The 25498-nt window shown below is 38.4% G+C and overlaps 1 protein-coding gene and 1 long non-coding RNA gene across 2 annotated transcripts in view; both read right to left on the reverse strand.

Annotated features, from left to right (window-relative positions):
• LOC122335490 (sucrase-isomaltase, intestinal-like) overlaps positions 1 to 15772 on the reverse strand; it is a 38722-nt gene extending 22950 nt beyond the window's left edge. Inside the window, exons 1-22 of the mRNA XM_043233372.1 lie at positions 15639 to 15772; positions 14958 to 15057; positions 13726 to 13817; positions 13526 to 13646; positions 13195 to 13304; positions 12953 to 13104; positions 12325 to 12496; positions 10524 to 10623; positions 10292 to 10404; positions 10080 to 10205; positions 8543 to 8674; positions 8354 to 8470; positions 7989 to 8102; positions 7758 to 7842; positions 7559 to 7676; positions 7100 to 7271; positions 4873 to 4989; positions 4426 to 4580; positions 4261 to 4345; positions 2826 to 2882; positions 462 to 586; positions 240 to 328 (exon numbers count right to left, since the gene is read on the reverse strand). Coding sequence (XP_043089307.1) covers positions 240 to 328; positions 462 to 586; positions 2826 to 2882; positions 4261 to 4345; positions 4426 to 4580; positions 4873 to 4989; positions 7100 to 7271; positions 7559 to 7676; positions 7758 to 7842; positions 7989 to 8102; positions 8354 to 8470; positions 8543 to 8674; positions 10080 to 10205; positions 10292 to 10404; positions 10524 to 10623; positions 12325 to 12496; positions 12953 to 13104; positions 13195 to 13304; positions 13526 to 13646; positions 13726 to 13817; positions 14958 to 15057 — 2452 coding nt within the window. The 5' untranslated portion in view covers positions 15639 to 15772. The remainder of the gene's footprint in view (positions 1 to 239; positions 329 to 461; positions 587 to 2825; positions 2883 to 4260; positions 4346 to 4425; positions 4581 to 4872; positions 4990 to 7099; positions 7272 to 7558; positions 7677 to 7757; positions 7843 to 7988; positions 8103 to 8353; positions 8471 to 8542; positions 8675 to 10079; positions 10206 to 10291; positions 10405 to 10523; positions 10624 to 12324; positions 12497 to 12952; positions 13105 to 13194; positions 13305 to 13525; positions 13647 to 13725; positions 13818 to 14957; positions 15058 to 15638) is intronic.
• On the reverse strand, positions 593 to 2819 carry LOC122335491. The gene is made up of 3 exons (XR_006248972.1): positions 1323 to 2819; positions 1146 to 1216; positions 593 to 1051 (listed from the first exon to the last, which is right to left on the reverse strand). It is a non-coding gene; the product is annotated as an uncharacterized LOC122335491 (long non-coding RNA).
• Positions 15773 to 25498: the final 9726 nt, after the last annotated feature.

Raw genomic sequence — 25498 nt, forward strand, 5'->3', positions numbered from 1 at the left:
AGTTGCCTGTCAGTCAGCGTGTGAATGCTGAGTTCTCTTTCTCTCGTTCTCTTTAGGTTGTGTCATTGCTATAGACTACACTTAAGCTTAAGAGAAGTGCAGCACCATGTCGCATCTTTAAATTTTTTCGTTGCTAGGCACCACCTGTGTGCGTAAGCTAACAGAAATATCCCTGTATAAGGTACATTTGTCGTGTTTCTGGTGTTGAAGTGAACAACTTTTAATCAGTAGCAAAATACCTCGAGACTCTCCGTCATCCCAAAATAGCTCTCCTGATGCAGTATTGTTGTCATCAAGAGCAATAATCAGTTTCAAGGGATTACGTCGGCTGAAGGAACACAAACATACAGAAACTCAAGAGCAGAAGCAAAACTTTTTGAAGAAAAAATTATTTGAAGTTGGGATTCTTGTGTGTGGGGTCTCTTTTTAAGCATTAAATGTGATGTGTTTCCCATCATTACCTGTATTCTGTGGTGATGTCTGGCCTTTGTGCGGGCAGAATGGCTCCGCCTCTTAGGTGTAAACCAAGTTTATCAGCGGGTAGGTTCAAGATAACTTTTGCTTTGCGATTGGTAATCCGTTCCTCCTGTAAAACAAACCAAAAATTTCATTTCGCCAGCTGGAGTGCCCATGAACTCAATTAGAGAGCACTCCACCCAGGACTCTTGCCATTGGTATCTGGACTCTTTTTTTTGTATGTGTCCTTTGCCCCTCATGTCACCATCTCTTGTGTTACCCTAGTAAATGTGTCATATTCTGATTGGTTCCTTGTATTGTCTACTGTCTACTGGTCCTAGCCTGGAGACTCCGCAGTCTCCTCTCTGATGGCAGCAGACTGAAGAAGCTGTGTGTTGGGTGGGTAGGATCACCTGCAATGCAGAGGGCTTTGCGGGTGAGACGGGGGTTATAAATGTCCTGGAGGGATGGGAGAGAGAGGCCAATGATCTTCTCAGCTGCTCTCACAATGTGTTGGAGGGTCTTTTGGCAGAACTCATCGGAAGCGCCGTACCACACAGTGATTCAGCTGGTCAGGATGCTCTCGATGGTGCCTCTGTAGAAGGTGCACATGATGGATGCTGGGGTTCTGGCTCTTTTAATTAACACGTTGTTAATATTAACACAAAGCCCACCGCCGTGGGTCTTACCTCCCTCGACGTGAACTCTGTCCGCTCGATAGCATATTAGTGAGTAGAGCTGAATGGTGCAGTTTGGTATGCTGTTGTTGAGCCATGTTTCCGTAAACACAAAAACACAACAGTCTCTTAGAGTCCCCTGTGTTGTGTGTAGAAATCCAGCTTATTGTCCAAAGAGCAAACATTCACCAATACGATGGTGGGGATAGCTGGGTTGTGTGGGTCAGCCACTAGCATAGCCTGGATACCTCCGTGCTTATCCCTCTTTTGCTTTCTTTCGCACCTCTTGTGGTGCCTCTACTGTTGGAGAGGTGCAGTAGAGACCCGATGATGAAGTAGGCCTCCGGAGCGGACCGTTGTCTTGCAGCTCTTTAGCTAATGCTTCAGCTAGAGTTTAACTGTAAAACTGTGGTTCTGTCAACATCCAGTAAAAACATGGGACCATATGCACGTTTTGGAGTAGGTAGACATGACACAAACAAAAACACTGCAAGTAACGATACAAAAAACACAAAGACAATGTTTTGTTGGGAGAGAGAAGCCATTACAGTTTGCAGCGTCACCTTTTTAAAACAAATGCAGTGATTTTGCAGTGATAGAGGCCATTCCTGCAGTGGACGCATTTTTGCTGATAACTGATATTTCTGGGAAAACCAATACATCAATTGACCTCTATATGTATAATATATATATAGTGTGTGTGTATCCATTTCTATTTATAAGGGGTGCACGATATGAGATTTTATATGAGATATGCCCATATTTTTAACTCATTTTAGTCGATAACAATGCTGTTTATTATTTCTGTTTATTTGGAAATAACACCAAGTCTTTTTTTTTTATTTGGTTAGTTTTTAACAAGAACCTGTTTGTTAAAAATAAACAGTTACGTTTTTTGAACAGTACTTAAAAGCTTTAAAAATAACTATACATAAACTATACATCAGTCTTTACATTTTTCACCAGAAAGATGCAGTGTTAACACTAAAATTTAACGTAAAAACTCAAATATTTCAGGGTTTAAGATTTGTTTACAAAAATGTAAACATGTTATACATTAATGAATAAACAGTATATATAAAATAATTGTAACGCCTAACCAGCAGAGGAAGCTCTCGCCCGAGTACTAGATGTGCTCAATCAGACTTCCTCTGCAACCATTTCCTTTTTGAGGGCTTTATAACTGCTTTTATTCTGCTTTGTTCTCTATTTCTTTGGATTCCTTGGATTATCTCTTTGCCCTGTTTGCTTGGTTTGGATTGTATTACTGGTTCTGACCCACTGACTTTTTGTAAAGTTGCCTTTTGGATTTTTCCTATTAAATTTCTGTAAATGGATTCTAATTCTGCCTCGGAGCCACCATTACAATACTATGTGTTTGTGTTTTTTTTCTTTTCATGTAAGCAAATGCTTCTGACATTTAAATCAAAACATGCTCATTATTTTATGGCTTAAACTACTGATTTATTTAATCAGAAACACAGCCTAAATGTTATTTGTGAAGGGTATTTTCATTTCAATTATTTTTATGATATTAGTCTGATAATGTTGTGTACACACACACACTCTTATACTTGTCAAAATGTGGGTGAAATAATGCTGCGTTGTTATCCAGTATAAACATTTAATGTGTACATTTAATCTGTACACATTAAAATTTGATGTAAAAGTGGTTCAAGAGGATGCTCTTACCTTCTCAAAATCATACCAGATGGCATCTGGAATGTAGGCCTCCACATTTTCAACACCCTGAAATAAAAAAAAAACTGTAAAATTTGCTAAATATAATGATAAACATTATTTTGATAGTTTAGTGATGAGCATTATTCATTAAACCAACAGGTCACGTCACGGGTAGTGATTTTCAGAAAGACATGGTCTTCCTGTCATGGATTCTCATGAGTTAGAAGGAGAGAATATTAGGGAAATGTTAAATGAATAATTAATTGAAAGAATAAAGCATGTTGGGAGAGAAAGAAACTGACATGAAAAGAATCAGAAAACAAAGGTATGGTGACAGTGAGGTGACATGGTAAGTTTGGGTAATTTTGTTTAAACATGTTTAAACATTGATTAAACATGTTATCTTGTGAAAATTTGATATGTTGTGGCCAGGAAATATTAATTTGTGGGAACTCATGTGATAATATATCATGACCACAATATTGTTTTGTTGAGGAAACTCCTGTAAATACTGTAAATGCCAGACAATTATGGCAATAAACTTTTGACTTTATGATTGCATTTATGCATGTGTGTGATTATAAATGACCTTGTTGTGTTTATAATTCAAGGACATGTGGCCAGGTATGGTGTCCCATACTTGGAATTTGTGCTCTGAATTTAACCTATTGAAGTGCACACACAAAGAAGTGAGAAGGGAATGCACAAACACCATGAACACACAACCGATGTGGGAAACCAAAGCTGCAAAGAATATCATTCATGATATTGGAGGTCGAGAGAGCACTAAACATTGAATCCCTCCCTAGGACTTGAACCTGCAAAGTTATGTTATAGCTTTGACTCTGTATGCATCAAGCCATGACTTCCCCCAAATGAAACTATGAGTACAGAGTTCTACTACAGTATTCATAAATATAGTTTATTGCTAAGTTAATCATCAGTTAATGGACACATTTTCTAGTAGGCCTATTTAATTTTATTCACTTTATGTAATATTTATTCATGACAAACTTAATTCTAATGCTGTTTACATTGCACTCAAAGGTATATTGTTAATATAAAAATATATTAATTAAAAATAAAACAAATACATCTGACAATCTTTGGTTGCTATCTTTGCATAGGTTTGTTTATGTATTGAACTCTTGTTTCCTCAACATACCATCTTGAGGCCATGACATAAGGATGTTATTACCTTGACAAAATGTTCTTGTGGTCACAATATACAGTGTTATCATGTTCCCATAAGTAAATAGCTCATGGCCACGACAAAATGAACTGAACCTACCTTACTTGTCATTGTAGAAAAGAGTTCATCATAAAAACAATAAACATACAGGTTTTCTGTGATGTGTAGGTTTAGTGTAAGTTGGTGTAGGGGGATAGAATAAACGGTTTATACAGTATAAAAACAGTGTGTGTGTTGTGTGTGTTCACTCACAGGATCCAACACAGGTGTTATGAGAAGATGTGGTCCCCATAAAAACTGGTTGTGCACTCCCCAGGTTTCGCTGTCAGAATAAAACCTGCAGGGCAGGAAAAAAATTTTAATAAAGCAGTTTACTGTAACTATTACACTGTTGTTTGCACATATTTACAGACTTACTCATGCATCATTGGACGCAATACAGTGTCTCCGTTGACGTGAGCCTTGTAGAAAAGAGTGTAGAGGTACGGCAAGAGGGTGTATCGTATGTTCAGGTAATGCTTGGAGGTTTTCACCAAGAGAGAGTCAGCACCATATGATGCAGGGTCCTGGTCCTGTAAGAAAGGCAAATAAAACTAGTTAGGAAGAGTTATGAATAATATGTTTATTATGGTAGAGTCAGCCATGGAATGATTACTCAAATTAAAGGTCAAATCGTACTCATCTAATTTCTTTAATAATATAACTTTCCAGTAATCCTCATTTGCCATTTCAAACTCTCTAATGCTCCCAATAATTATTAGAAAAACAAACCTTCTCCAAATAGCATTCAAAGAGGAAGACACTTCATACACTTAGAAACCTATGGGTGTTTATGTTTATTGGTGTTTAAAGAACAGCACAGACCTTGTACCCTTGTGCGTTGTGGTTACGGCTGAAGGGGTAGAATGCACCAACTTGCATCCAACGCCTGCAAAGCTCCTCTGGCGAGTCATCGAAGAACCCACAGATATCTGCACCAATCTGCAGAACAACATCATGAGATTTAGTTTCTCTCCAGAGTACGGTAAAAAATTACTCTTTATCATTTAAATCTAGACAATTAGAAATAAAAAGGGTATTCTAGTCTATGTATGGAAAAAGACACCAGTTATCAGTAACACTAAAGAATATGGTTGCATAATTAATGAAAAACTACACAAGAACACATGAGTAACATATTAGTTACGTATGTAACCCTCATTCCCTGATGGAGGTAAAAGAGACATTATGTTGTGACGACAGACTGGGGGGTCTTGCTTGGAGCCCTGATTAGCTCTGATTAAGAGAAAAAGCCAATGAAATTTTGCAAGTGGTTAACTAACATGGACCCGAGAACTAGTCCCTGGCACCCAGTGATGGTTCGAGGTTGTGGCAAGCGGATATAACGTCTCCGTTCCCTCAATCAGGGAACGAGGGTTACCCTATTTGTTGTTACAGTTTGGCAGATTGATGGGGAAGCAAGCCTTCTGAAAAAGGACACTGCGGAGACCACATCCTACCAAAGGAGGTGACATGTGGAAACACTGATGTGCACTCACCCAGGTCTGGGGCAGTGCAACACATGAGCTTAGCCTCTGCAACAGGTTCTATCCAAGGAGGGAGAAGAATGAATTTATGTCTCTTGGTGACTGGCAATGGTGGGCATAATGGGGAACTGTAAGGAAGCATTGTGTTGCTCACAATCAACCCAATCCATGAGCCCAGCTTTGTCGAACCTCTTGGAGGACTTAGCAGCAGAGCAGGTCTTGACACTGCAGGAGGGTGCCTTCGGCGATGAGCAGGCAAAGGGGGGAACCCACGGCGGAACGGTGGCAGAAGGAAGGTCACACCAGGGGAAAATGTGTTGGATTGCCTCAGTCTGCTTCTGTACTGACAAGAACTGCTGAGCAAAGTCCTAGACAGTGTCACTGAATATCCCTGCTCTTGATGGGAAGCGAAGATGCAACAGCTTTCTCCACCTGGGGAATGTCAACATACCCCCAGACTGCCCCACTATCGAGGGTGGTGAGGATGGAGGAGGGAGACGAGTGGCTTCTGGCTGTGAAATGAGCCTTCCATAACTTTGTCAACTCCTCATGCACTTCTGGGAAAAAAGGGACTGGGGCTGAGAGGGATTTAGAATCGCTGTCAGCACCCAAGAACCAAGGAGCAAAAGGTTCGTAGGGATGAGACTGACGGAGAAGCTCTCACTCAAATCACCCACAGTGCTAGCTGGCGGTCCTCTGTTCGCAGCAGAGAAACCGGGATGGGTCGCAGCAGAAGGTGCCACTACGCCCCAAATAGCAGAGAGGCATGGTCCACAGGTCTGCCAAAGGCAGTGCCTCGCAATGAGAGCAACACCCCTCCCTGAAAGCATCTTCAGCTAACTTACAAGTAAGAACACAAAACTTGTAATACAATAATGGTACCATGTGGTTACTTCGGGATTCTTGTGTGTGTTTGACCGCCAAAGCACAGCTAGTTTGACTAGTGTGAGCACTTAAAACCGTATCTGGGTGCAGTTCATTTAACCACTTCACTTTCACTTTTTTTGTGATAAGCAGTCCGACTGATTGAATATTTCCCAAACATATGGGTGATAGACCTGTTTATCAATACACAATTCTCTTCCTATTTAAAACATTGCATCATAATGATGTAAGCATGCTACAGCACAAATGCTAAAGCACAATGTGAGTGCAGGTCAGGGGGGAAGCGGGGAGGAGGGACAATCATACTTAGGCGTGGTTCTTGGCAACAGTGCCTAGTAAAAGTTTCTTGCACTAGCCACTTTGCACTGGACATTCGCACAGCCACTTTACATTTTACACTTTATATTTTATATTCTATATTTTTATTTTATTTTTATACTTTACTTTGCACACTTCTTTTTTATACATATTTTTATACATATTTTTATGTTTTATATTTATATATATTTAAATTCTGTTTTCTATTTTGATGCTGGACGGTTGTAAAGAACATTTCACTGCATGTCGTACCATGTATGTATGTGTATGTGACAAATAATATTTGAATTTGAATTTGATTTTGATTTGAAATGCTCATACCCATGTGGGAAAATACATTTAATTTACATCAAACCACTTACGTAAGGGACTCCAAAGAGGTTAAACTCCAGCATGCCGGGAATTGCCCACTTAATGTCATTCCAGTTGGCAGCATTGTCACCCAACCAGTGCCCAGCGTACTTGCCCACCCCAGGGAAGGAGGAACGGGTAAAAACCATGGAACGGTTTGTCTTAAACACTTCTCTCGATGCTCTGGAAGCAGAAACATAAATTTAGAGATATAGGGAGAACCGGTACCAAAATAAAATGACTTCCAGCAGGGTGTCGGAAAAACACAAGGATGGCCTAAGAAAGCATAGTTAAGCCAGTTCAAATAAGGGTGTTGAGGAATAAATTGTATGACTATCCACATATAAATACAGCATTGTTGTAATGTTAATTTGTGACATGTGAATCATTCTGACAAGACTCCAGAGCAGCATCTGTCAATCACAACAGAGATTTATTTGCATGCAGAATTGAGAAAAAACTAAACATACTTCTCAGTTGCCAGGACCATAGAGTACCCATAGAGACTATGGACATCATAGTGGTTCCCCCATTTGTGTTTAGCATCCATACATAAGGTCTTACTGTACATCAGGTTATCAAGGATACCTAATGGAATGGAAATTAAGAGGATGGATGTTTGTGATTTTGCAATGAATAAATGCATCTGTAGAGGCATTTCAGACTCACGTGGGATGAATGGAGGATAATTTATGTTGTTTTCAGCACAGCCTTTGTTGCTTCCCTGCACGAAACTGGCCACCTCATTCATGTCCTTAAGGGAAAAAAAGTTTTGAAGCTTTTGCTGTGAATATTGTAATCTATATTAGATGTTTATTAAGGCTATACATATTGAAATTGTGACTTTTGATTTGGAAGATCGGTTCAAAATGATCAGGCTCATCTCTGCAGGTTACTCACAATCCAGAGAGCATCATGCTTGACTTCTTTGTGGAAACGTGAAATTTCATCAACCCACCAATCAACGCAAGCCTGATTAGTGTAGTCAGGAAACACGGTTTCCCCTGGCCAGACCTATGATGCATGAGAGATATGTTCCTGTATCAGACCCAGTTTATACTGTGCAGTTCAACCAACAAGGACAATGCAATTTTCTGTGTCCATATCAGAGTTTAAAAAAATAATAACAATTACTAAAACCAAACATCATGGAAATCAGACAAAGTTATTTTTTATGAAGAAGAACCAATGGTTAGAAATCCCAAACCCTACTGACAAATAACCAGTATAATGCCACAGTCAGGAGTATCTTTGGAGGATCTTACCTCTCCAATTAGAGGTGTGTTCCCATCTGGTTCAGTGACCCAAACTTTAGCTGCATGTCCGCGGTCTAGTGCTTCATAAGGTCCATTTAGCCTTTTACCTGTGGACACAGCAGGATCCTACCAGGAAGAAATTATTTTGAGGTTAAAATACAAGACTCAAAGCTCATAGAATAAATATCAAAGACTCACCAATATGACAATGTATTTCTGCCCTTTCTCGTGCATGTAGTCAGCAAACTGAGGCAGCTCTTTAAATTTCTCCATATCATAGGTGAAGATCTTTTTGTCTTCCATGTAGTCAATATCAGTGTACTGGACATCCTAGAACGCAAAATAATTAACTGTACAACAAAGTAGTTTAACTGAAAGTCTATCCTTTTCTCATTGAATATCATGTCTCACTTTAACATTGGATTATGGAAGTTGCACTTTTAAACAAGCTAATCTATTCCTTTTGATTCAAACAACATATTGCAAGCAGGACTTGAAGCTGAGCCCATCTACATGGGAGTTGGGAACTCTAACAATAAGGCTAAAGACCACAGTCTTTAACATCAGTCACTGGAGTGTCTCTTGATATCAGGTGAATGAGGTTTACATGCCCAGCTCTTATCGGCCTACATTCGTTCAATATGCTAATCCATACTAGCAACATGCTAATTCATGGAAAGAATGTTAAAGTATATTTTTAGCATGCTAATGCTGTCCTGATGCCACAGCATTCATTTTCATAATCTTGAGATGACAGCACATGAAATTATGGGCTTCTATTGCACCGCTATCAGTACCTCAATGAATCTTCAGTAGTGGTATAAAGATCACACGGTTTCAGAAAAAAACTCATCTTACAAACGGCAATCTACTAAGACATAAATACTTTTTATGTTTCACAATCTCATAGTTACAGAAATTATGCATCTTAAATCTGCTATGTAAGCAACATACTAATTCATACTGGCAACATGATAAAACATGTAAGCAACATGCTAATTAATTTATGCTAATTCATTATGTTAAATCAAGCTAAATCAAGCATAATAACTCATGCAAGCACATGTAATAAACCATGTAAACAATATGATAAAAAGCATGCTAGTTATATGCTACAATTCATGTTACAATATACTTAATAGTGTTAACATTGCTAATTCTAACATTGTGCTAAAACCTTTTAACTACATGATAATTAATGCTAACAATTGGATTAAATATATTAGCAAAATGCAATTCATGTTCCTGCTAGCAGAGTCAAGTCACCTTTATTCATATAGTGATTTTTACAATACAGATGGTTCTACAGTGGTATCAGAAATTGCAGCATTATTTGCCTAGGTTGGTTGGCTGGTTTTACCTGGTCGGGCTGGTCTTAGCTGGGGCTTTAGGTTATTAATGTTTCTCTCTACCTGCACTATTACGCTCTGTCAGCCTCTTTTGCATCCATTCTTATTCTAAATCTAAACACGATTAACTGTTGTCTGAAAGCTGGACGTCCATTAGCCATTAGCAGATGGAAAGATTCTGCTAACATTATTTTTCAAATTCTAGTCAGGCGGAGATGCAATATCCTGACATGCTAAATGCTAAATACATGTTATAGATGAAGTGTGGAGTTATTTTTGTAAGAACTGGTAAGCTTTACAGCATTCTCTGGATGGTGGATTTGAAGTGCTGGGTGAAATCAAGTGTTGTAAATCAAAGTGAGAACCCTCCTGTTCCTGGCACTTACATACGGAATGGCAATCTGTCGGTTCCTCTCTACAACTTTCTTCACCTCGTCCAGGCTGCCATAGTCCCAGCGAGAGAGCTGGAAACCCAGAGACCAGTACGGAGGAATGAAAGGTCTGCCAATCAGCTGCAGAGATATAAAGCAATGGTAAACACACCGAACATCACGTGTGTGTGTGTGTGTGGATAGATAGAAAAATAGAAAATTCTAACCTGTGTGAACTCATCCACCACTGCTTCTGGTGTGTTTCCAATTAGGATGTAGAAGTCCAAAACCCCTCCGATAGTTCGGTAGGTTATGGCTGGAGCAGGCTGGATTGTCACCTCTGCACACAGATGAGCAGACAGACATAAACTAAACTAAAACTGCTCACAGCTGCTATCACTCAAAAACTACAAACACAAAAATAGGCATCACAAGTCTTTATTTCATGGCGGAGCTTACCCATAGCATTGCTATTCATGAGGAAAACACCAAAGGACTGGCCGCTTTCATCCTCCAGACATGTGAAATAGGGGTAGTGGCCATACAGGTTGTGGGTGCCCTGGGGTGGAAAAGACAGTAAGGTTTGCAATGGCAAATTTAATGGCTCTACATTGGGACAGACTAGTGTTCCTTTAGAGCTTGATTAGCTGGATAATCTTTGTTTGATTAGGGCTTGAGCTAAACTGTGCAGAGTTGTGGCCCTCCAGGAATTGAGTTTGAGAACAATGGTTTACATGAAACGTCATTTAATCCAAATGACAACAAATAGCCTACAAATCTCTAGAAGGAAAAATGCAGTAGTGTTTGCCTTAATATTTTAAATTGCTGATGGGGCTTGCTTGGAATAAACATAATATTGGAATCCCTTCTGTTCATTTGAGTGCTCAGTCATGTGGCTAGAACATATACACATTAATCGAAATTATACGGCTATCTTCCATCAAAACCGTTTGGTAATTTTTGAGCAAGATGTTAACTAATCTTTCCTTTGAAAATCATGTTTCTAGCATCTGTAAAACTGCGTTTTTCCATCTTAAAAATATATCTAAATTACGACCTATGCTTTCAACCTCTAATGCAGAAATATTAATTCATGCGTTTATGACCTCGAGGTTAGATTATTGTAATGCTTTATTGGGTGGTTGTTCTGCACGCTTAATAAACAAACTTCAGCTAGTCCAAAACGCAGCAGCCAGAGTCCTTACTAGAACTAGGAAGTATGATCATATTAGCCCGGTTCTGTCAACACTGCACTGGCTCCCTATCAAACATCGAATAGATTTTAAAATCTTATTAATTACCTATAAAGCCCTGAATGGTTTAGCTCCTCAATACTTGAGCGAGCTCTTATCACATTATAGTCCTGCACGTCCGCTGCGTTCTCAAAACTCTGGCCATTTGATAATACCTAGAATATCAAAATCAACTGCGGGCGGCAGATCATTTTCCTATCTAGCACCTAAACTCTGGAACAATCTCCCTAACTCTGTTCGGGAAGCAGACACACTCTGCCAGTTTAAATCTAGATTAAAGACACATCTTTTTAACTTAGCCTACACATAACACACCAACACACCTTTTATTATTCAAATCCCTTAAAGGATTTTTAGGCTGCCTTACTTAGATTTGCTGGAACCGGGAACACTACTCCTACAATACGATGTACTTGTGACATCGTAAAAAGAATGGCATCTACGCTAATATTAGTCCTGTTTCTTTCTCAATCTGTTTTCAGTTTGTATCCAGACTAGATGGTGGATCAGCACCCAGAGATTATGTTCATCAGAGACCAGAACACTTAGATGCGCCCGTCGACAGATCACCAGATCCTGATGCACACACACACGCACACGCACACACTAAGTCATTTACACTACCTGACACAGCTGCGTTTAAAATTGAACTGGAAGTTAAGTGCTGGGCGTCCGGTCAGAGGAGAACTGACCCCAACTGAGTCTGGTTTCTCCCAAGGTTTTTTTTTTCTCCATTCTGTATGCATGGGGTTTTGTTTCCTTGCCGCTGTCGCCTCTGGCTTGCTTGGTTGGGGACACTTAACTTCTAGTGACTATCGTTGAATTGAATACAGAGACCGTCTCTGCATTTAATAAGAAATTGGTCACTCTCGTCACTATACATCCCTGTCATTATACTGTACAGTGCTTTGATGCAACCTGTGTTGTTAAAAGCGCTATATAAATAAAAATGATTGATTGATTGATTGATTTGGAATAGTGAAAATGATCTGAACATTATAACTCACGCCATTGGGAAAAGCATCTCTTGTGAAGATAGGCCAGGTCTTCCAGTTGGTGTCATGGCGGAAGGTCTGATGGACATGCTCTCCGAATCCATAAATATTGTGAGAGGGGAGTTTAGTTGAGAGTTGAAGGTACTGATCTGCAAAAACCAGGGGCCCAATGGTTGTGTCAAACCTGACAAAGTGAGAGATGAAGGGATCCTGTCATTACACACCCAAAGCACATAAATAAAGGACAAATACTGACAAGCACCTCATCAAAACAATCAACTTACTAAAGTCATATGTAAGAATTGTTCTCTAACACATCAAAGTATCAAAAAGTCAGTTTCATAGCGAAATTCAAACAATATGTAGGCTATATTACAAGCTAATGCTTTTCATGCTCTTTAATGTGGCATGACATAGGCTTATTGCTGTGTTTCAGTTTGAGCTGCTTGTGAGTCAATCATTTGTCCGTTTACAATATATTTTCATTATAAATTAGGCTATACTGTTTTTCCATGCCATCTAACTCACACAACACAATATATATATATACCTGACTACTATCATGTTTTCAAATTTCTCTCTAGGTAGTCCTTCTATTAAGAGCTGTTTTAGTACAAACAACACTGATACGAAATCTCACAGGAGTTTTTCAGGAGATGTTCTCCAAACTTTCAGTCCAAAGGGTTTCTGGACCAACTCCAGTCTGTATTTAAGGGGTCCAGTGGGAGGACTGGATGGTGCTTTCACATGCTCATGAGGAACCTCAAACCTGGCGTGGTTTGCATCAGTGATCTGAAAGACAAAGAAAAAATTGCACACCATTTCTAGACATTTTGGCACTGACATGATGCCTCTGCTATTTGTGTCAGTTTTTAAACAGACCTTAAATCGAAGACGGTTTTCAGTCTGCATTTCAGCATAGAAGATCAACTCTTCAATGTCAGCCCCAAATAGAGATGGAGCATCCATTCTTGTCAGCCTGGCCTCAATATCTACAGTAAAACAAATGTTTTCCATCAGGTCCTCTTCTTGGAGGGCCACTGTCCTGCAGTGTAGCTAAAATTCCAATTAAACACACCTGATATAGATAATCAAGGTACTTCAAGACATACTACAAACTTCCAGGCAGGTGCATTGATGCAAACTGAAGCTAATCTCTGCAGGACACCTCTGTACTACAGCAGTTTTGATTCTCAGATCAGACTGAACTCACGTGTGCTGTCAGGCTGGCTTTCACTGACCACGCTGTAGCCATGGTTCTTGGAGAAGAAGCACCAGGGGACGTTAGCCTCATCCGCAGGGCTCCAGCAGCAAGCTCTTTCCAAGCATTTTTGCTGTTATGACGTGCAGTACAATTTAGTAAACCATGCTGAGAGTTTGTATGGAATACAGGCCTTATCCACTGTGGCTTACCTCGGAAGCATTCGGCTCTGGAAAGCAGTCCACTCTCTCGCCATATGGAATGCTGGGACATTCTGGAACAATGTTTCTAATTGATACTGAATCTGAATTTGGGGACAAAAAGACATTGTTAGACAATTTCTTGATCATACACTGGCTACATACAGTCTTAATATGAAAAGTTTAGGCACCCCTTGAAAAATAACAGATTTTGGTGACTTTTTTAAATTAAAAGATGTTAAGACAGTCTCTCTTGGAAATGGAAAAATGCACAATATTTTCAGCAAACCTTGTAAAGATAAAAAATAAAAACTTTATTGTGGCACTGTGCAAAAGTTTGGGCACCCTACATAATCAGTAACACTTCCCCTTGGCTTCTAGTTCTGTAATATTCTTTGATCATCTTGCATGCACAGCTCTTTCAAGATCTACCCACAAATTTTCAATGATGTTTAAATCAGGGGACTGTGACGGCCATTCCCAAAACTTCAGCTTGCATCTCATGAGGTATTCCATAGTGGATTTGGAGGTATGTTTAGGATCATTGACCTGTTGTAGAAGCCATCCTCTTTTCAGCTTCAGCTTTTTTACTGATGGTGTGATGTTTGCTTCCAGAATTTTCTTGAATTGCTGCTCCTTTTTCCTCCAAACATGCCTTTGCTGATTGTGGCCAAAGAGTTCTACTTTAACTTCATCAGTCCACAGCATTTTTTTCCAAAATGCATCAGGCTTCTGTAGATGTTCTGTGGCATACTTCTGACATTGGATTTTATGATGGATATGATGGATTTTATGCAGGTAAGGTTTTCTCCTGCTGACTCTTCCATGAAGGTTTGAACAACATTTTGAACTTTTAAGGACAACTTTTAATTATTTGCTAAACATACAAAAATCATAGCCTTTTAGCATTGCCATGGGTCTTTAACATTCAACATGATTTTATATGCATGTTTGTATCTCTGTGTGTGTGTGTGTATGGTTACTACTGGCATCTTTTTGCTTTTGTTTCCTTGCCGCTGTCGCCTCTGGCTTGCTTGGTTGGGGACACTTAACTTCTAGTGATTTAACGTCGAATTGATTACAGAGACCGTCTCTGCATTTAATAAGAAATTGGTCACTCTCGTCATTATACATCCTTGTCATTGTACTCTTCTGCATTATACTGTACAGTGCTTTGATGCAACCTGTGTTGTTAAAAGCGCTATATAAATAAAAATGATTGATTGATTGATCTTTTCACCTACCGTCTTTGATTGTTCTAGGTTCTCCAGTGTGCAGAAAAGTGACCAATGCAAACAACACCATCAGTCTCTCCTCCATCCCTGGGAAGCACCTCTTTCCCATCTGACAAAACAGCGAAACATTCATTCATTTCCCTGCATGCCTTTGAGGTTCACAGTACATGCCTTTGAATCTATGTATAAAACGCACAATAGTCGCTTTTGCCTTATTTTGTTTCACAGGAGTTAAACTTTTTCTGTAATACTGTCCTTTAGATGTATTCAATGAAAGCATAAAACATCCAAACTTATAGATATAAAAGGACAAAGCAGTCAAAAACACCCTCATTATTTTAATAAATTCTGCACATTCAAACAGAGGTGCTAAAAACCCCACTTGTTGACTGCTCTGTTAATTCTTCTCATCAGTTAGGATTATACATTACTGTCACTATTTTATAGTGTTCAGTGCTTTGATACAATGTGTATTGTTAAAAAGCTCTATATAAATACCTTTATTTATATAGAGCTTTTTAACAATACACATTGTATTGACTGATTCAAATCTACAACAGTCTGAAAATATAAATGCTTCTATTCCACACACACACACACACACAGTTTTCTATCATACCACAGGACACATTAATGTGTCAGCTGCCCATTTTAATATATATGATGAGAGCCACAGAGAGACAGTCCTACCTTTTTGTTAGATGGAAGTGCACTATTGTTAATTCCTTCCTTTTCCTGTCCTGTGTGAAGCCTGAACTTGAAGCACACAAGAAGAGCAGAAAAAGCTGAACCTGACCATGTGTTTTATATAGCAAAGCAATGAAATGAAGTGGGAGTGTTTTTTGTTTGCTTATTTTCCAATGCATGATGGTATTTAACCAAAGGTCATGGCTGTTGAGGCAAGTGTCCATGTCCATGCTGTTTGTTTATGTAAGGCACGATGCAGCATTTTTTTCTCCATTCATGATCATGAGCATGACCTTATCTACCTGAAATAACAGAGCTGTCTTGGGAATTTGACATCTGTTAAAAAAAATCATTATGCAAGATATTTTCTGTTCCAATTTTTTCAAAATGCTTCAAAGAAGCAAAATGTTTTCAAGAGATGTGTAGTTTTCAAAATATGCAAATCCCTTCGAATGATGTATTAAATGAGAGCTTAAAGACATAAATATTTGCAGAGTAATGCGTATATTTACCATTCAGTTGCAATTCAAATATTTTAATTTGATATTTATATTGTTGTGTCAGATCAGAAATGACTGTGGTTGTGTGAAAAATATCGCCAAAATTAATAAAAATTTGGTCAAATCTTTGCTTTCCGTTTTCTTATTAAAAGCACACTTCATTTATTTAAATTGAGATCAATATAACATCACAAGGTTTGAGGGGTCTTCAGTCAAATAAACAACGAAGGCTTTTAGGGTGCATTCACGTCTTTTTTTGATGGGGGCATCCTGAAAAGTGACAAAGAAGCCATTATTAGCAGTTTGCTTATTCACAATTTCAATATTTGTTCTGATAGTTGCTCTAATTGTAGATGCATTTTAAGAATTCAGATGCAGTTCTCTCTAAAATCCACCTTCTTTTGACTAAGGTGGCTTATAAAGTGTTTTGCATTTGAACTCTAATATATTCCACGCTTTAGATGCATTTCAGAGAAAAAAAAATTATTCATTTATATTATCCCAACCATTATTACCTTTGGAGTTTTAATTGAGAGAAAAAACATGGTTTCATAACATGAGTCTGAGTGCATAAACTGAATAAAGAAAAAGAAATGCTGCCAGAATTAAAGTGATGAGTGTTAGAGAACATACCTGATCCATAAATGATCTTCTGTCTTGCTGCCCCTCCTTTCTTCCTGAAAACACTGATGAGCGGGGTTGACTCATGAACTTGGACACCAAAGAGATTGTCGTAATCTTACTGAATTTGACAGACACCTAATAAAGTTTTAAAAAAACAAATCATTATAGTTAGTGTTTACAGTCCTTGCAGTATCATAATATACTAACCACGGACACACCACCTTCTTCACAGAACACAGCTCTGCAAAGTTTTTAATCTTTTCCATAATACAAGTGATTTCTGTGAAATTGAGACAAATATACCAATCACACTGAGACCTTTCAAATGAGACCAAACATGAAGTTGAAGTTCACAAGACACATGACATATAATGCAGAGGTGAAGAGGGTGTTGTAAAACAACAGGAAGAGAGGGTTCTGGAAGTGTCTGTGTTGGAACTACTATTCTTGTTTCGTACTTTTATTGACATTATTGCAAACTGAAGAGAGCTGGAAACAGTTTACTTCCCTTTCAACTGAAGTGATGTCACTTGCAAGTTACACATTCGGAACAAATTCTCGTGTCTGTTATTGAGTTGTCTTCGGGCAGGTAAAGAACCTTAAAGGGGCATCCAGACCCAACATTAATTTGGTGTTTCCGCCCGGTTACCAACAAGGCAGATCAGAGAAGAGGAGGACGGAGAGGACCTGAGAGAATATCTCTGTGCAGAGTCGGGCAATAGACGCCTGTCTAAAATCCTCCCTCGTGAATTCGTGGGAGGTCAGTGAATCTCCGTCTGCAAAAATCTACTTCTCCGCGCTGTCTGGCGGTGACCGTTTTTCAGAACACATCTCAGCACTAATTAGGTAAATATAATCGTCCTTTGAATGCATGCAATAGAGTTGTGTCCCGGACAAGGCTTGATGCCTGTTTTTCTGATTGAGTGTTAGTTACACTGAGCGATAAGTTTCGCTCCGAACGAGGCTAGATGCCCGGCTAGATGTCAGTTCCGCAACAGAATAAAATTTCTGAGTAAAACGTTAGATACGTATTGCCGTTGACCCACAAAGCTAGATGTCTACATTTCAGTGTTTTTTTTCTGATTGAGTGTTAGTTACACAGCAATAAGTTTCGCTTCGGACGAGGCTAGATACCCAGCTAGATGTCAGATCCACAACAGATTAAAATTTCTGAGTAAAACATTAGATACGTTTTGTCGTTGACCCATAAGGCTAGATGCCTACATTTCAGTGTTTTTCTGATTGAGTGTTAGTTACACTGAGCGATAAGTTTCGCTCTGGACGAGGCTAGATGCGCGGCTAGATGTCAGTTCCGCAACAGATTCTGAGTACAACGTTAGAAACGTTTTGTCGTCGACTGAGGAATATTTTGTGTGAATGGTATGAATGATAGTATGTATGTTATTGATTTTACAAGGAAATCAATAAATTAAAGGGGAACATTAGGAAAAGTCACTAGTTGAAACTTTCTTCACATTATCGTGAAACAGTGATTTTTCACATAGGGTTTAAAGGGGTGGTATGATTCAAAATTAAGAAAACTGGTTGAGTGAAACGGCTATACCCGCAGACTATTAAAGCCTGTAGAAGCCTGATATAGTGGACGATTTCATTCAACGTGTGGTTTATCGTTGAATCATACCTGCATAATGGGGAACGATGACAGTAAACTGTCGGGAGATGCTAAATTCATGGAAACATATGCCCCGGGTAGCTGTAGATACCTTGTGGAATGGACAAAGAAATATCCATGGTTTCAAGGCAAGTTAATTCTGCCTGAGTGCAGTAGATTGGTTGAGGCTCTAACAATATGCATCTCATTAAAAAAGGGAAGTAAACGCTCGGTGTACGAATTACAAATAATTGAAGCAATGAAATGGCTAGAGCAGGCCGGAAAAAGATCTAAAGAGAGGTAGAGAAAAGCAAATCAAAAGGTTCAGTTTTGTGCATTACAAAAAGAAGGTCCAGGTGATGTAGTGGGCCAACCTCTCGTGCTACGTGCACGGGAGGCACGACAAGAGGAAGAGGAAACAATAGAGCAAATACGCAGAATACAAAATGAAACAGAACAAAGAATACACACAGATGAAACAAAGAAAGATATAGGGACCCCTGGTACTGCAACGAATGCTGCATTTAGCCCCAAACGTACTAGAAAACAAACATCGTACGATGAATCTGTCAGTGCTTTACTCGCACATGAACAGAAATATGGCTATGGTGAAGGGACCTCTTCACCACCACCAAGCGTACCCCAACATGATCAAGGTCCATGGAGCGGCCGATGGCACGGGCCGTCTACGGGCCAGTGCTCAAGTCCTTTAGCAGGTCTGCCTGGTATGCTTGCCGAACCGCCATGACCCGCTGCCTGAAAAGCCTTCCCCACCAGCGAAGATGTCATTCTGTATGGCTTGGTGGGAAGGGTTGGCTTTCTCAATGAGGATTAGCCACCAGGAGAGAGATAGCCTGCAAGCGTCTCCTCATCATCATATAGCCCCGTGCCTTCACGTCGACAACGTTGGAATATATCGAGCATGCTCCTCGTGGAGATCATTGAAAAAGGGGAGAGACCGATGTTGAGGTCCCTCCAATCGGCCACCGGCATGGAGCACCTTGATCGACATTAGCTCGCAGTGCACTCGAAGCAGAAAGCGTGAAGATCGTTATCGGTGAGCTGACGCTCACACAGTGGTAGGCAACGCCGATCGTCTGACATGATTTTTCTTTTCTTTAAGAAAAGTTTAATTTTAATTTTTTTTTTGCTTTTTGCTTTCTCTCACACACACGCACACAATACGGTCATTGAAGACAAAGGACCTGAGGATGTTTCTGTTTCATGCTTATTTATAGCCTATAGAATTGCTGTATAAAGCAACAATTAAGAATTATAGTGTTAATTAAAATAGGATATTTAAGTATAACTCATTTGAAGTTTTGGTGCTGCATATAACATTATCTATAAAATCATGTGTTAGTGATAAATCCCCTGTCATGTTTGTACTGGCTAGTGTATACAGGCCACTGGAACACAGCACAGATTTCATTTAAGAATTTGCTGATTTTCTAACCGAGTTAGTACTTGCCGCAGATAAAGTTTTAATAATAATTGTTGGCGATTTTAATATCCATGTTGATAATGAAAAAGACGCATTAGGATTAGTTTTCTTAGATATTATGAACTCCGTTGGGGTTAGACAACGCGTCTCTGGACCTACTCATACTCTAGATCTAATACTGTCACATGGAATGGATGTTAAAATGGTTGAAGTTCTGCAGCAAAGTGATGACATTTCAGATCACTATCTAGTCTTGTGTGAACTCTGTATACTTAAACCTGCAAATTCTGCACCTTATTAGAAGTATGATAGAACCATCACTTCCACCACAAAAGAAAGCTTTCTAAGTAATCTTCCTGACTTATCCCAATTCCTTTGCAACGCAAAAACTTGATGATATAACAGAAACTATGCACTCTCTTTTTTCTAGCACTTTAGATACAGTTGCTCCTTTGCACTTAAAAAAGATGAAAGAAAACAATCTGACTCCATAGTATAATGAAAACACACGCACCCTAAAGAGAGCAGCCCGGAAAATGGAGCGCAGGTGGAGAAAAACTAAATTAGAAGTATTTCGTATTGCCTGGCGGGAGAGTATCCTGTCATACAGAAAAGCATTAAAAATGGCTAGATCTGATTATTTTTTACCTCTTGTTTAGAAGAAAACAAACACAACCCTCTGTATTTATTCAATACAGTGACTAAATTAACAAAAAATAAATCGTCAACAGGTGCTAACATTGCCCAAGAGTATAGCTGTAATGACTTCAGGGATTTCTTTACTTCTATGATTGATACCATCAGAGATAAAATTGTAACTATGCAGCTGTCAACTACAGGTTCACATCAGATAGTGAGCGTTAGATCCCCTGAGGAAAAATGGAGAATTTATTATAGGAGAAGAAGACTTGTACAAACTTGTTAAATCATCTAAACCAGCAACATGTATGTTAGACCCTATTCCATCTAAACTATTAAAAGATTTGCTTCCAGAAGTCATAGATCCTATTTTGACCATTATTAATTCATCATTATCATTAGGATATGTTCCCAAAACATTCAAGCTGGCTGTAGTTAAGCCTCTTATTAAGAAACCACATCTTGATCCCACAGACTTAGTAAATTACAGACCAATCTCTAATCTCACTTTTCTGTCAAAGATACTAGAAAAGGTAGTATGCTCACAACTGTATTCCTTTTTAGAAAAAAATGGTATTTGCGTGCATTTCCAATCAGGTTTTACACCGTACCATAGTACTGAGACTGCTCTCATTAGAATTACTAATGACCTGCTTCTATCATCGGATCGTGGTTTTATCTCGTTATTAGTGCTATTAGATCTTAGTGCAGCATTCCATACTATCGATCACAATATTCTCTTGGATAGACTAGAAAACCATGTTGGCATTAGAGGAAGCGCCATAGCATGGTTTAAATCATATCTATCTGACCGCTATCAGTTTGTGGCACTAAATGAGAATGTATGAGATAACAACCAGGATCAAAGTCCTTCCACTTCTTCTAGCAAAATGAATGTCTTCAGATATCATTTTTTGTGGAAAGTCTAGGCACTGATTCTGTATCTTGCATTCCACTGAGGATCTGGATGTTCAAGATTATTATCTGAATGTTCCTTTTGAAAGTTTGTCAATGACGTTATTAGCAATGTATTGACAGTATTCACTGGTGACATTGAAATAGATGAACGAAACCTAGATGACACTTTGCCTCTGAGCCCAGGACCCATTGTTCCACACAAAAAAATTCTTGGTGTTCACTGAGGACATATTTTCCATTTACTCATTGCACAGTTTTGCGATGAAACCCTTGTCCATACACAGAGTGAAGTAGAAGTGAAGTTGCTCCTCCCAAATGGACAGTATGTCTGTCATCAGTTATATGATCAGTGCACAGTGGGGAACAGTTTTAATGTTCCCTTTCTTTGACATGATTTTGGCAAGAAAAGGTTGGAAAGTGTAATAATAATACACTTAATAATACTACACCCTAATAATACTGTTTGGCTAGAAGAAAGAGAAGTATCTGCCAATAAATCCTGCACCTGCCATCTTGCAGCAAGGACCAGTAAAAAAACCTTTTTGAAGTATGTAAATGAGCATGCTGGGAGGGAAGTCCCAGAAGACACGCTGGTAGTTGAGCCTCCATTACTTCTCACAGACATTAGCGTGAAACCGATCAGCCCAACTCACTATACCACGGAGAGACACAGCATCACAAGCACCGGACACAAGTTGGAACTTATTTCACCTGTATATTAATTTTAACTGTCAATAAATCCACCCTTGATGTGTGATTCTTCACACCGTCACAGTTGTTAAACTATAATGTGTTTTAAGCTTTGTGCTTGTATACAACTGGGCTTATTGTATACAGTTGCATTATTTTGAACCTTTTATACATCCTACATGTAAAACATTTATACAGCTTTATAAGATTGTTGTATTGAAATCCTTTTTTACTTGTACCACATTGCAATGTTTGGTTAACCAGTCATGCATTAAACACCAACAACCTGCATATATGGTGTTTTTGTTGTTTTGTATAAATAAATAATGCTTATCAAAGTCTCCCCTTTTACAAATATTCTGAACTGTTAACACAATAATTAACAAAATACCATTAGAAGTTTATTTCTGACGTAATACAAAACATGTCAGTTTACCTATAAAAAAAAATTATGCATTTAAAAAATATTTTGATAACCTGCAATTGCTCGTGGGTACTGCTATAATAACAAACAAATACAACTTATTATATACATTATAAATACTTTAAAAGCGACAGAGATGTAGATGTTTTCAGTACTGGCGATGCAATCTTGCCAGATATTGCAAATAAAGAAAACTAAAATTAATAAAAAATAAAATGAAATTATTTAGATTTTCATATAAAGCCAACTCTAAACTACAACCTACTTTATTAGCTTTCTAATTTTTCAAATGAAGTGGAAAAAAAACAAGTGTAAATGCTTAAAATAGATGGATCAGGCAACCTAGATGTTGCATCAGTGTCCTCACTCATAAATTCTCTCAAGAGTCTTGTGTACTTTGTCAGCATCTTGCCGTTATCATTTCCATACCACGGACACTACAGTTCTTGCAACTGTTTAAACTGAAATATACATGTCATGCAGAAACTCATATGAGACGTTTAACAGCAAATTAGTTATTCAGAGGACAAATTTTATTTTTGAACATGAAACATCTACTGAGGTCCGGACCTCTGGCTATGGGCCTGGTCCTGTCCCCTTGTATTATATGACCTAAACTTTTTTGCTAGTGTTTATCTGAAGAAAGAAAGTCATGAAAACATCTGGGATGACCAAATCTCAATATTATTTTTTTTAATAACAGTGTGATGCAGAGGTTAGAAACATATTTCAAACAGGATGCAAGAATGGGCTGAATTAATGACAGCAAAAGAATTCAAATATTTTGAAAGGACAATTTTTGTGTTGTCTACGTCACTGTCTAAAAGGATAATTCATTTGTTTTAAATTTGGTCTTTTTCTCAGCAAATATTTCTAAGTAATTATGTTCGACTAATTATATGAATTAATGTGAAAATCTCATTCATTTACTGAAGTATTTTACACCTCTGCCCCCATTGGTGCTTTCACCAAACTGAACATGCTTCATCAGTGTTGTTAGGTTGTAATATGAACGTTTTTTCCAACAAACTCTGACCTAATCTGATGCAGCCACAAACAGTTGGCATATTTCCATAGTCACCATATGCAGATATTTAAAAATATGGCATGTTTTACCCACTGTCACACATGTGGACTCTTATTTATTATCTTACTGTGTTCAGGTTTGTGTAGTTTTTTTTTGTCATTTCCTGTGTGTGTATATAAGTTCCATTTTGCTTCTGTTTAATCGTCCTTTCTCGTCGTTTATACGTGTGGTTTCAATCTGCCTGCCCGCAATATTGTTATTTTGTGCTACACAGAAATGAGGCACATAACTACAGAATTACCTAAAAAGCACAAATCAACATGACCCATGTACAGGAGAGTGTCCTACGTTTTATAAAGCCAGCAGAAGTAAAGAGAGCACTTTCACAAATCAAAATTACATGTGTGTGTCTTAATTAGTGCATACATTTAATATTTACATTTAAATTGTGCAATTTCAATATTAGAGAAACACCTGTCCTTCCTTTCATGCATAAAATAAGGGGGATGGGGATAAATGTCACAATTTCAATGTTCACAATTTCAAAGTCAATGTTCCCTCTGCCTTTGTGTTGTTGGACTCTTGTTTTGAAGTGTTTGTTCCCCATTGTTCCCTGTTCCCTGCCCACATTCTTAGTTCCCTTGGTAACCGATGAACTCCTCTTCCTTGTAAACTCATTATCCGGGTTATTTAGATCAGCTCAGGTTCTAAACAAACCACTGAGTATTGTATATCTACTGTACGAAGCCTGTTTTTTCCCCACTGTGTCTTTGAATAGTCCTGGTTTTCCCTGTGTTTGATTATCTCTTGTACAGATCTTTGCCTGCCATCCTGGACACTGTTTTTCTACCCTCGCTTGTTTCCTTGACTATTGCTGTGTTTTGCTTTTGTCACACCTGTTTGCTGCTGTCAGAACAGATGACCAGAAGGTTGGTAACAAGGCAGAGAATACAATGTTAAATGCTCAGAAATGATCACCGTAGCAAATCAAGACTTTTGCACAGGTAGAACTGACTAGTCCTTTTAAATAGGGGAACTAATGAGCAGTGGGCGTGGCAAAGGGGACAGGTGTGTACTCAGCCCCAGGTAAGAGGCAGTATGGAAAGGGAGTTTAATGGGTTAATACTCTGGCGAGACCTCCCTCTGGTGGTGCAGAGGAGGAGGCCCGGTAACCTCCATGGTAACACTATGTTAAGAGTAAGTGTATACATTAACACAGAGCCTCTTTAAATTCCCTACTATATTTACCATCTACAAAAGGGATGATAACTTTCAGTTTATTTTGAGTGGTTACACATAACACACATTTCTTTTATTCAGATCTATGGAAGGATTGTTTGGCTGCTTTAATTGGGCCAAACAAAATAATGACAACTTGCTACAGTTAATTGCTTAACCTCTTTATTTCTGTACATTTAAATTGAACCAAATAGACTATAATTAAACCAATAAATGGACTTTTACTGGTATGTATATATGCCCTTGACACATACTAAGTTGGTGAAAAATTGTACATTTAATATAAAAAATGTGCAAAAATGTGATTTGCCATTTAGATTAAGCTAATGAAAAATAGATTCTGTTTGACAAAAATCTTGATAAAATCTTTCTGTTTGATAATACCTAGAATATCACACTCACACACTTATTGTGTTTCCGTGTTTTATGAGGACCTTCCCTAGGTGTAATGGTTTTTATACAGTATAGACTGTGTGTTACTGTTCTACACCTAAACCTACCCCTTAAAGGAAGTGTTCAGATTTTAAAAAAATTAAATCATGTATGCTTATAAGCTTGTTTCCTTATGGGGATATTTGGTCCCCATAACGTAATGAATACCAGGTGCACAATTAGAAATTAAGTTCTGTGCATCTGGTCAGAGGACTAGAGTTTCTGCATCAGGATCTTTTCAGTAGCATTGCTGTATGAAGGATCTGATAGCAATCAATCAATCAATCAATCAATCAATCAATCAATCAATCAAT

Source organism: Puntigrus tetrazona, unplaced genomic scaffold (genome assembly GCF_018831695.1).
Source record: "Puntigrus tetrazona isolate hp1 unplaced genomic scaffold, ASM1883169v1 S000000793, whole genome shotgun sequence".
In the NCBI taxonomy this organism is placed as follows: Eukaryota; Metazoa; Chordata; class Actinopteri; order Cypriniformes; family Cyprinidae; genus Puntigrus; species Puntigrus tetrazona.